This window comes from Plectropomus leopardus, chromosome 15, assembly GCF_026936395.1.
Source record: "Plectropomus leopardus strain MGB_pleo_1.0 chromosome 15, ASM2693639v1, whole genome shotgun sequence".
In the NCBI taxonomy this organism is placed as follows: Eukaryota; Metazoa; Chordata; class Actinopteri; order Perciformes; family Serranidae; genus Plectropomus; species Plectropomus leopardus.
Genome location: NC_142190.1, coordinates 31,486,435 through 31,499,363, shown reverse-complemented (window position 1 = coordinate 31,499,363; position 12,929 = coordinate 31,486,435). Strand labels below are relative to the sequence as shown.

Here is a 12,929-nt window from a genome sequence, read left to right as displayed (position 1 = left end):
TGGAATGTATGCAGATTTCTTTTTTTTTTTCTAAAACCATCTTTGTCTGTTAAGCCGATTTTGGGATGAAGGCAGTATAGACAGGCAGTGGTAAAGACAGTAAACATTAATGGGTGAACTCAGCACTGATCTTTGTCATTTCATGGAATGGGTGTTGCATGTAATAGTTTTCCTCATAATACAGTTCATTTTGTCATCAGTTTTGTTTGTGGAGTCCAGTTTTGTGAATGGGCGCATCCCTAATGTATAAATGTCTGAAGAGAAATGAAGCATTGGTTACAAGTAATTACCTAAAGGAGGGACTGCACAGCTCATTTCATTTGAGCTACAAAAAAAAATATAGTTAAGATGCTGTGGTGGGTAGCAAACACAAAACATGGTGTATAAAACACGGAATAGGCCATCATTTGTGTGCCTGAATCGTGTGTGTCAGTTGTGACACTGGTTTGAAATATGCAATAAACTTGCTTCCATGTCAACAGTCAGTTTTTGAGTGGCATTTAGAGAATCAGCCTGCACACACAGTGCCCTAAATGAACCCATTGAGCTGGCTTTAACAATGCATGCTAATCGAATCAGTAAATTCAAAGGTCAATGGGATGCACAGCAGCATATCACTCCAGCTCTGATCCCCTGGCACAGACCACACATTATGACCATCGAACGCATGATGCATTTTTTCATTTATATTCAAAATATGAAAAAATAAATAAATAAATAAATAAATAAAATCCATTGTGCTATTTTCTATCATTGTTAAATTCTTTTAGATGTATCACTTGGAATAGATTACTGTCTTTTACCATTGTATTTTAATAATTTCAATTAAGGCATAAGCTGTCTTAATCACATTGAGTGAAATGAAATTTGAAGCTAAAACTTTAACATTATAATTAGAGAGTTATGGGACTGATTGACAGCAAGAGAACAGTGGCTTATTAGTCCTGTGGGGAGCCATGACAACTGCTCTGAAATTAATGAACTTCCATTAACAGTTACATAGACCAACAGACCAACCTAAAATGTTGGTCTCTGTGGACTGAGCTGGTCTTGTCAATGTCATTACAATGTGGTGATAGGACACCCCAAATGGTGATACACTTAAAAAAAAAAAAAAGAATTCTGTTCAGCACCAGCCAGAGTTGTGCTCATTGAGTCCATGCATAAAGAAGTGCAGACCAGAACCTCACCTTATACAGAACAGAATATAGGTTTAAAAAAGTACATAAATGACCAGTGTGTAGGTTGTTAAGTAGTAATTTTGTTAAAAGCAATTCTGTCCTTACAAATGATAAAACTCTGGGAAAATATGATGTTCAGCTATACTGGAGAGAGTAATTTGGCAAAGGGGAGAACATTTCTTCATTAAAAGCATGCCTTTTCAAATGGACTAATGACCTTAACCATTTAAAACCTGTGCAAATTGTTTTGATGTCTGTCAAAAACATGGAAAAAAGGCAATGAGCAGCTTAACAAGTCATGACCCCAAAATGAGCCAGAAATTAGTTAAAAGTTGCAAAAAAAATGACCCAAAAATTCCTGAAAAATTGAAAAAAAAAGATCCCACCCAAAAACAGGTTTTGGGACATTTTCCCCTATGTCCTAAATAGTTTTCTAATAAAATAAGCGGTTTTCAGGTCATTTTTTCAGTGCACATTCAGGGGATTTCTTGCCAAATTGCTCATTGCCTTTTCCCCCATGTTTTCGAAAGAAATCAATTTGCTTAGGTTTCAAAGGGTTAAATGTCTTGTGAAAGGTGAACGCAGCACAAGACAAGTGATGCTGATTCGGGACTCCTAGATAGTCCAAGATGCCTTGATGGAGTCAAATTCTAGTGAAGAAGAATAACTTCTGACTCTCAATTTCAGGCTCCAATCTCACAGGGTACACTTAATCAAGAACCCAGACAAACACACACACACGCACACACTTGCATACAGAGATCGAGCTGGTCCAGTAAGAGAGATGAAATTATGTCTTACTCCAAATCAGTCTGAAGCTTGTCTAATGAGCAGTGTGGCAAAGACACATGATGAAGAAAATCAATCATGTATAACACCACGGCAAGCCAGAGAATTGTCAAATTTGTCAGCTAATTTCATGCTAATTGAGTCCCCCAACCCGGGGGTTATTTTTAACCTCATCACCGTTCTGATCACATGGAATAGTGAGCTCCTAGCTCACGTGTCATTAGTTAAGCTAAAAACATCAATCATGATTTTCTTTCTCCCCTCAGTACCCGCCAGGATCACGAACATATCAAAGGACATCACAGTGAATGAGGGCAGCAACGTCAATCTAATGTGTCTGGCGGTCGGTCGTCCTGAGGCCAATATCATATGGAAGCACCATTCCCCAAGAGGTAAGCCAGAAGCTTTTTAGTTTTTTTTCTTAAAGCGGTCATTTATGTAAAATGTACTATTTAATGGATTTAATTTGATTTGTACAGACAAGGGCATTTGTTTAGTTTCAACAATGGGGGGGTACACATATGGAACACTGGGTTGGGGGTCCTCCTCCTTGGTGAAGATTCTCAGTCAGCCAGATCAGGGTATTTCGAAGTACTGCATCCTAGGTAACTGGACTTGCTTGAGTTTGTTGAAGAAGTTTCACCTCTCATCCTAACACTTCTTTAGTTCTAAATGGATGGGTTTCCATTACAGATTTGCGCAAAACTTAAGCGATAGTTTCAAAATGTCAATAAAAACACAAATACGAGATGACTGCATTTCCATTGATTGATGTTCTGTGACTTCTCCTGTGGAAATAACATTTTAAGGAGCTCAGTGATGGATGTTCCTATCGTATCATGTCATAATGTATCCTATCCTATCATCCTATGATAGCTGCTGTCGTAGGCCACTTCCTTTGTTTAATAGTGGATGTTCCAGTTTGACGTAGATTACTTTTTTAACCCCTCCTTCAAACTATCGTTTTTTTCTCTGGTCAAGATGTGTACATTACTGTCCTTGAAGGAATGTCCCTTTTCCTTCAAGTAAAAGTTACATCTGAAAGAAAAGGGACTTTTGTTGAAATTCCATAGAAAATAATCTAACATTCCTGCATTCTGGTGTATTATTGGGACCGATTTGTGTTTTTTTTCTCCATCAGTTTGTAACTGAACATTTTCTAAAGAGGGGGATGTGTCCCCTGTGCCCCCCATGAAATCTACTCCTATGTATACATGTAGAGCGTTCAGATGAAGAGCAAAATCCAGTTGTAAACTAGATATTTTTATGCGCTCTTAGTCACAAGACACAGGATTACTGGACACAGCAAACACAGTCTGTGTTAAATGTGCAGCAAAGTGCAGCTCCAATTGAGTCGATGGAGAAAGTACAGAATCTGATGTTGAGATTTATTTTCGGCTTGTTAACAAATATGTGTCATCTACTTATTTAATCCTTGCCTCAGCTCAGTAGCTCTGTAATGCAGATTTTGTCAGAAAGTTTTCATCATTTTCTTTTCCAACTGTCAAAAGTAATTCGGAAATTTTACAAAACAAATGTGTCAGGCAAAGCTGCAGCAGCATTACCTCAGAGTAAAGGTGACTGAACCAGTCCTCCTACGCACACGGCCCTGATGTCGACATTCCCACACAACACACACCTCCGACACTTGCCTCACATGTATTTTTCGCCTACGTGCTGCACAGCCATTTACCTCCAGCAGGATATCAATCTGTAGCTTTTGTGTTAACACAGCCACGAGAGGATTTATGATGAATAATGCCGGGCTTTAATCTATTGACTAAGGTCTTGTTTTCTTTTCAACTTGGTGGATTGGAGGGGTTGAAAATGCACAACCTGTGGCCTGACAGGACCCAACTCCAATCAAGCATGATTTGGCTGGAGGCCACAGCTGCTTTGGTTGGTTTCTGTTGTGCTGGCGCCTCGCAGCCTGCAGGAGAGCCAAGAAGCTCTGTGCGCCTGTATGTGTGCGTATGCATGTGTGTTCTGTGTTCTAATTGTGTCGGCCCCACGCTTCCCGCTGAGCATTCAGCAGTGTGAGTCATGCACCGCTTCTCTATAGGATCAGATGTTCAGCCTCCAACATGACATGAATGCTTACAGCCCAGCTGTTCCACTCGTACCCTGCATTATCTAGAGCCAGCAGAATCTAGTTCTCACAGCCCAGTGGCTCTCCACAGCCTCAGCTATCCACAACATTTCCAACCCTCCATTTATTGGTTCCCTAATATTTACTCTGAATATCATGATCCCCCCACAACTCGTTTGTTTGAAGTGTAAAATGTAATCACATTCAAAACGGACAACTTTAATGACTGATACAAAACCACCAGCCAGATGGTCCCATTTACTCTGCCTGCATACTTACAAGCACTCTCTAGGGTGTGAGTTCAATCTGATGTTTTGATATACGTAGCAGTCGGCACTTGTTTAGCACTTAAAAGCTAATATTACCCCCTATAATACTGTTAGATTTCTCTCCAATAGAAATTACTGCAAGCAATGAAATCTTTTGCCTGTAAAGGCTGAAAAATGTCACATTAAGTAATGCTTTTTTAATGTTGATATCCTCTTGTTCAGTGCAAGCTCAGCTTGTTCAGTGTAAGCTCAGATTTTGTTCGCAAAGTAAGAAAAGAAGAGGAAAAACTGAAGGACAGATGTTCTGAAGTAAAATAAGACACAAACACACTACATTATTATATTATAGACACTGTAAATGTTTTTTATGCCTTCACACCAGCAACAGCCGTGGCCTATGGCATTATGTTTTCAAGTTGTCTGTTCGGTCATCTGTATGGCTGTACTTCCTGTGCTCGTCAACATAATATCTAAAGAACACCTCAAGGGAATTGCTTCAAATGTGGCACAAAAGTCCACTTTAAGTCAACAATGAACTAGATAAAATTTAGTGAAGGTTAAGGTCCCTCTGGCTGTGTTCGTGGCATTCTTGTAAATGTGATATCTAAAGAAAACCTTATAAGAATCACCTCAAGTTTGGCACAAACATCCACTTTGACTCAAGGATTAACTGATTAGAATTCAGTGGTCAAGGGTCACTGTGACCTTGTCTGTCTCATTCTTGTTGACGCAATATGTCAAGAATACCTTGAGGACATTTTTACCAGTTTGGCACAAAGATCCACTTTAGTGGTCAAAGGTCAAGGTCACTATGATCCTGTCCATGGCATTACCATGAATATGGTGTCTTAAGAACGACTTGAGGGATTTTTTTTTTCAAATTTGACACAAAAGCCCAGTTGGACTTAACAGTGAACTGATTAGAGTGGGCTGGGGCGACGTGTTAACGTAATCGGCATAGTTGATGCAATCGATGATATGAGTACATCTATTCATGTAACGTGCGTCGACGCATCGCACCGTTTTACACAGCGTGTGTAATGAGAGCGTGAGCAGCGCCAAGCATGATGTTTTTTGTTTCGTTGCTCATGTATCAAGTTAGAGTGTGCACACTGCTTGCCTGAGCAGTGCTCGTCAGTCACGTGCGAGCTGCATGTCGGCTGCAGCACATCTAGAGAAACTGTGCCTCGCCTTTTTTTATGCATGATGCTTGTGACTCTAAACCACTTTATACTGCAGTTTAAAGTCTCTCTCTGTCACAAAGATGTTTGTTTTACCTCAACGTCCTTGCTTTCCTTTCAAAACAAAAGCCCCCTGACTGTCTCTGTGGACAGAATGCCATCAGCTGCTGATACAATGCACTTTATTTTAAGATGTTTTGTTGGACTGCTAGATTTGAGGTTTGTTACTGTAACAAAGAGTAACTGTTTTGTTACTCCTCCTAAAAGTGACTTGATTTTTACATTGTTTTACTTATTTTGCCGTTGGATTGTTAAATGTAGATTGCACTACATTCCTTTAACTTGAGTGGAACAAGCTCTTGCATTAATTTTATTTCGGAGAGACTTTATATCAGACTGTAAAACACAGATTACCAGTTAAGACTGGGACGTTTTTTGTTGGGGAATAATGCCCTGCAGCGTTTTAAAATGTTATTTTTGGTAAATTTCTTGTTATATTAATGGAGTAATAAAAAAAAAAAAAGCTAGGTCAATTAAAAAAATAATCGATAGATTAATCGATTAATCAATTCATTGTAAAGATAATCAATAGATTAATCAATATAAAAATAATCCTTAGGTGTAGCCCTAGGTTAGAGTTTGGTAGCGAAAGATCACTGTGAACTCTTCTGTCTCATTCTTATAAACATGATATCTCAAGGACTTTTTTTAAAATATTTGGCACCCACTTCCTTTTTGAGTCAACAATGAACTGATTTGAATTACGTGGTCAAAGCTCAAGGTCCATGTGATCATGGCCATGGCATTATCACTAATAACATCTCTAGAGCAACTTGAGGAAACTTCTTCAAATTTGGCACGATCTCAAATATAAACTGATTCGATTTTGGTGGTCAAAGGTCACTGTGAGCTTGTCAGTCTTATCCTGGTTAACATGATGTTTCAAGGACTCATTAAAAGGAATTTCTGTCAAACTTGGCACTAACGTCCACTTTGAGTTGATGATGAATTTATTCTGATTTAGTGGTCAAAGGTCAAGGTCACTATCATCTCATTAAACCTGTTTTTGGTCATAACTCAAGAAAGCATATGCTAATGACAAAATTTCACACAAATTTCTTTAAGGGTCTAATAATGTTGTGATGACAATTTATGTCCAAAAGGTCAGCTTCACTGTGATAACATAATGTTCTGCAAAGCACTTTCCTGGTCACTACTCATCATCCTAGAGGAGATATTTGGTCAGGTGCTGAGTTGGCGACACTAATCTTGGGTGTCCACTTAGCAACTGTGCTGTTGGAGACATACAGCCACAAGGCAGTAATGGTAGTGTTTCTTTTTTACAAGCTAAGTCATAGAAAATATGTCATGTCATCAGTTGTCATGTAGTTTCAGATTTCTAAAAAGAAATAAAATCTCTCCTCACAACCAATCCTCAACTGATGCCCAGCAGGAACAGTATTGGCACATGAAGCAAAAGCATAACGCTTGAAAAGTAATATACAGGCATCCGTTGCCAGGGAGCCCAGTATATGTGTTTATGTATGTGTGTATGTGTTATTGTCAGCACGGAAGATAATAGGTTATCTTCCTTGACATTTTGTCTGAGTTGCACTAATGAAAAGAGAGACTGTGTGGGGAGATGTTTGGGCAGCTGAAGAAATTCTCACTGGCAGTCTGAATCTTAAATGTTTTTCCTGCCGAGTGGCATTTTCCTGACTTGCTCCTCACCGTTTGCTTTTCATGTTTGTCACCAGCGATAATGGACTGTTCCCTCAGAGGATAGTGTTTGTGTCTGTTAGTACAGCAGTAAAGAGAGAAGCCTTCTCTGCTTTTTTTTATTTTATTTTTTTTTATAAAAGCCTCAAAACAGCAATGTAACTGCCTTTCCATGTGATCCTTGTTTTTTTTTTCCCATGGCATATCATTTCAAATTTTCACACTCACATGGTGTCAGGAACATGAGCAAATGTACTGTAGCAGCCGATGATGCAGAAAGATGCCTCACCTTTCACTATAAAAATGACAAGTGACGTGAGAAAATTGGCTTCGGCAAAGATGAAAGAAATATGGAAATACTGAAACAATATTAGAGAGTTGCATTCCCTAATTTGAGTCTGAAGCCTGTTAACAGAATCTAAATTGAGTTATTGTCAGATTCCCTGTCACCATTTAATACGAACCGTGCTTACGCTATTGAATGAAGGAAGATTCTGAAGCCTCATATGCCAATAAATCTTCCAATACAGGCGGTGACATATGTAGGAATTTTGCAGAGAGTAGCAGCCCGTAAATGCGTAGTCGCCGTGGTCGTTTACTTAATGTCAATTTAAGTCTCACCTTTATTTTGTGCACTGCAAGACTCAGTCCCCATTTCAACTCAGTGGGGACTACATAAATTATTCAGCAGTGTCCACTGAATCTCTGGCTGCTGGCCACTAAAAGGATTAGAAGATATATGGTGTGGGAAAACAGTTTATTCAGGGGACAATGCATTATGGATCCCTTCGACCCATTACGACTCATTAAAGTGGATAGGCTGTGAATGTACGATCTCTCAGATGTCAGCTTGTGCCTTCGCTTTACAAAATAGTGCAGATTATAAGATTGCGGTAATGTGGGCTGTTCTTTAGAGGTGCAATGACTGAGTGTTATTCTTATGTGACAACCGTGTAACTCCAGCGGTAGTGATTTTTATTGTTGCTTGTTAAAGGTCTAGTGTGTAGGATTAAGGAGGATATATTTGCTGTGCCAATGGAATATTATATTATAAGTGAGTTTTCTCTAGTGTACAGTCATCTGAAAATAAGAATTGTGTTTTGTTACTTTATAATAAGCTGTTTATATCCCCTTTGGTGCATTTTACGTGCTTTTCATTCTCCTTTTTTTGTTTTGATAATTTTGGCTGTGGTAATGCATATGGCATAAATTTGGCAAAATTTTGTTTTTTTGTTTCGTCTTAGAATTTCAAGTCAGCTCTTACAATAAGTCTAAAGTACACAGTTAAACTAAATTGAACATTCATGCTGTTTAATGCAAAAAATGTGCCATTGAAATCCACTCAAACTGCAATTTTTGATCCCACAGACACCCGCAGCATAAAAACATGCATTTTATTATTTCTGGGCGTCGTTTTGGGCTTTTGGCGTGGAATTTTGACTTTCTTTTACTATTTTCTAACTGATGATGCCATTCTTACCATATTAAAAAAATAAAGGAAGACATGCCTTTCTTTAATTCCTGCATCTTAGAAATGATATACTTACCACTGAGCTGGCTTAATATTTCATTTTTCATTTATTCATACTTTTGCAGAGTTTCAGAGTTTCATTCCTGACAAGTAAATTGTGAGACAAAAAGCTACTGACATCTGAAGGCCAATCATTTTTTAAAAAATTGGCAGTGCTGAGTGTGATTGACGCAACCACAGCAGTACAGACAGCTGTTGTCAACTTGTGATTAGTCTCCTGATGAGTGTCATTCGCAGTGTTGTACAGCAGAAATGAACGGCACGCTATTCACAGTGAATTTGCCTTCCAATAGGAGCCACTCGTTCATTGCCTGCTGACACTGGTGAAGCAATGATCACTGGGAGTAAAAAAACAAACCCGTGCAGGTGTTTCTCACAGAAAATAGAGAAATTGTTTCTTGGAAAAGATTACATCTCATGACTCTTCACCACATGCCACCCACACTGGGAAAAAAGCCTTACATGTACTCTGTCTCTTTAGATGGGGAATAGAAGACACAGGCTTGTTTGATTGCGAGTTCCAGTGTTCATCAAAATCGGAGGAGTAGTGATTTCTCGTCTGTTTGAAACAGACAGGCTCAATATCCAACAGCAATGCAGGAATACAAGCCTTTAATAAGAGGATTGGAACTGGCAGTAACAGTTTTTAGAAGAAAATAGACTCATCTCTCTGCATGGTCTACCCGCAAAACTATTCATTACAACGACAAGACCTATCACAGAAATAAAGAGTTGGATAAAATAACAGGTGAAGCCTGCTGAGTGCACTGTGTGCACAGGAAATAATGTATGTCTTTGACTTACTGACTTCTAAATGCTACAGAGGGGGGGTGATATTGCAGCCTTTGTTTTAAAGTGCCATTTAGATAGAAAGATGGCCATTGCTTTTTCTTTTTTCTTTTTTGAAGTAACATTTGGGGGACATTGGGTGTCATGCAGTAATATTCTCTAAAATGTTTCTCATATTTTCTTTTTTTCTGTCAGAGAACATCAAAGAGAAGTTAACTCACCAAATGTTCTTATCCATCCAAATCTGCTTTGACCAGGTGTGCTCAATGATGAATCCCACATGATTATACGCACTGTATAAGGGCAGGTTATGTGCAGATTTTGGCACGTGCACAAGACTGGAAACTGGAACTTCTGCAGTAGTGAAACTGACGCACTGTTAAATAAACTTCAACAAAGGAAATGTGATTTAAGGGAAATATATTGAAGTAATAAAAGTAAAATTATGCATGCAAAATGGTTTAAATAAATACAATAAATCAAAATGATTAAAAAAGAAATTAAATATTAGTTAATTTTTGTTTTTTGCATGAAAAATGACTTACAAGATTATAAAAATAGTTACCAGTTAATTTTTTAACTGATCAACTAATTGATGTAGCTGCATTTGTATATCTTCTAGGGCACCACCTAACGATTATTTTTTTTTATCGATTAATCTATCGATTTTTTTTAACTATTATTTTTTTATTACTCAATTAATATAACAACAAATTTACCGAAAAATAACATTTTAAAATGCTGCAGGGCATTATTCCCTAGTAGAAGTAAAGTAGCCCAGTCTTAACTGGTAATCTGTGTTTTACAGTCTGATATAAAGTCTCTCCAAAATAAAATTAATGCAAGAGCTTGTTCCACTCAAGTGAAAGGAATGTAGTGCAATCTACATTTAACAATCCAACGGCAAAATAAATAAATAAAACAATGTAAAATTCAAGTCACTTTTAGGAGGAGTAACAAAACAGTTACTCTTTGTTACAGTAACAAACCTCAAATCTAGCAGTCCAACAAAACATCTTACAGTAAAATTAGTGTAATTTGAATAACACTATAACTTTTCTCTAACAAAAATAATTATAACTAGTAAATTCTTTCTGCATCAAAATAGTCCAGCCGTAACTGGGCCTTAAGGCATACCGCTGCCTGCTGATACGAGTGCTGTATTTTCATATTATTATTATATTATATATTATAAGCACATATTCCACTCATTTATGAAGTTATACAAGCTCCTGCACAGCTGACAACCCCATCCTGTAAATGTTTCAAAATAAAATGCATTGTATCAGCAACTGATGGCATTCTGTCCACAGAGACACTGGCAGGTAGCTTGCTTTTGAAAGGGAAGCAAGAAAACTGCAGTATAAAGTGGTTTAGAGTCAACAAATGCGAGCGTCATGCATAAAAAAAATGGCGAGCCAGCGTTTCTCTAGATGTGCTGCAGCTGACATGCAGCTCAGACGCGCCTGACAGGCGCTGCTCGGGCGAGCAGTGTGCACGCTCTAACTTGATACATGAGCGCCGAAACAAAAACATCACGCTTGGCGCTGCTCACGCTCTCATTATGTCCGCTGTGTGAAAGGGTGCGATGCGTCGTAACACATTACGTGAATCAACGTATTTACGTAATCGATTATGTTGATTACTGACGATTATTACATTGACGCATCGCCCCGGCCCTAATATCTTCCTGTTGTTGTGCGCAAAAATCTTACTTCTCTTTAGTAGCAATTGGTGTGTGTTGGTGTATGTGTGCGTGTGTGTGGGTGGTAAGGGTGGATGTTCGGGTGCCTTTGCGAATATGTGTGGGAATATCTACATGATTGTGTGTGTGTTGTTGCGTACGTTTATGTGGGGGTGGGAGGGTCAGGCTGTCTGTATTTTTCTTGATTTTCATTGATGTTTGTCATTTCTGTTATTGTTTTTAATCTCTGTGAGGCACTTTGTGTTACTCTTTGTATGAAAAGTGCCATACAAATAAAGATTTGATTGATTTGATTGATTTGATTTGTAAAGTAGTTATCTAATAATAGTGGGGAAAATAAAACATTTATTAAATAAAACAATATTTTCCTCTGAAATGTAGCAGAAAGTGGCATGAGATTGAAATACCGAAGTAATGTAACATGCCCCAGATTAGCTCTTAAGTACAGTACTTGAATAAATGTAATTAGTCACATGCTAGCACTGAACAGCACAGTGATGCACAGAAACAAAAATTACAGTCATTGGGACGAAATGGACCCAGTATAGTATATATAGTATTTCTTAAGCCCTGAAATGTAATAATCCTATCATTAGAATTACTCTAAAACATTATCTAAATCTGTTTAAATGTATCTGCATATTCCTGCATTTTTAAAATGTTCCTCTAATGTAAAACTTATTTTTCTTTGCATTAGGCAAGAATTTGTGTTCTGTGAAAACGAGATGCTTTTCTCTTATCTAGTGCTCTCGACCACTCTAAACATCTTCTTTTTTCCTAAGAGAAGAGCAAAAATAAGAAAACATTGCTGAAGCCAACAAATCAGTGGGTACTAACAAAATAAGAACAAATCATGGATATGGGCAAAAATAAAATAAACTTTGGTCATACATCGTTTCTTGCATGAGGCCCATTGTTGCTTGGAAGATTACACAGTGTTTTTGGAGACATCAACATATTTTACATTCTCGCTGTATTTTCTTGAGAGATACAGTTTAGTCAGTCAGTCAGTCAATTTCTGTAACCGCTTCTCCTCGTAAGGGTCGCGGGGGGCTGGAGCCAATCCCAGCTGTCATTGGGTGGAAGGCGGGGTACACCCTGAACAGGTCAGATACAGCTTAATATAGTGCAAATGTTTCTGCCATCTATTCTCAGTTTGCATGCTATTTACAGTTGATTAGCCTAACCTTTTCCATACTCAGGGTAATCTGTAGTGTATTTGCTTTTCCATGACCTCCTCAGCTTCCAGAGCTTCCAGAGCCATATCATACCATAATCAAAACTGGGCTTCATTATGCAGGGATTTCTGTTCAGTCTTTCTCGGTCATCCAACCTCTTCTTTGCAACCGTTCTAATGCCTCTCTAGCCGGGCATCTCCAAACTCTCATTAACAACACCTTGAACCTCTTCTTAACTTTTGACCCTCTTTTGCTGCTGTATCTTCGTTATAACTGCTCCAGCCTCTTAAGTGTGGCCCTCTCCCCCTCCTTGCAATGACTGTAGAGCCTCACAGATGGCCACAGAGAAGAACTTTCAAGGACATTCAGGAGGTTCTCACTCTGTCCTGTCTGTCCACATAATAACACTGCAAAACCTTAAGTGCTGACATCAACAGTGAAGGCTAAAACAAGTCTAATTTCAACAGGTTTTGCTCAATTTCCTGTAGGAATCTACAA

General features: G+C 38.3%; 1 protein-coding gene across 3 annotated transcripts in view; it reads left to right on the top strand.

Moving 5' to 3' along the window:
- opcml (opioid binding protein/cell adhesion molecule-like) overlaps nt 1-12,929 on the top strand; it is a 453,699-nt gene that overhangs the window by 369,694 nt on the left and 71,076 nt on the right. For all 3 annotated transcript variants that reach the window (XM_088088419.1, XM_088088418.1, XM_088088420.1), the window contains one exon: nt 2,237-2,362. In XM_088088419.1, the coding sequence (XP_087944545.1) occupies nt 2,237-2,362 (126 nt within the window). The remainder of the gene's footprint in view (nt 1-2,236; nt 2,363-12,929) is intronic.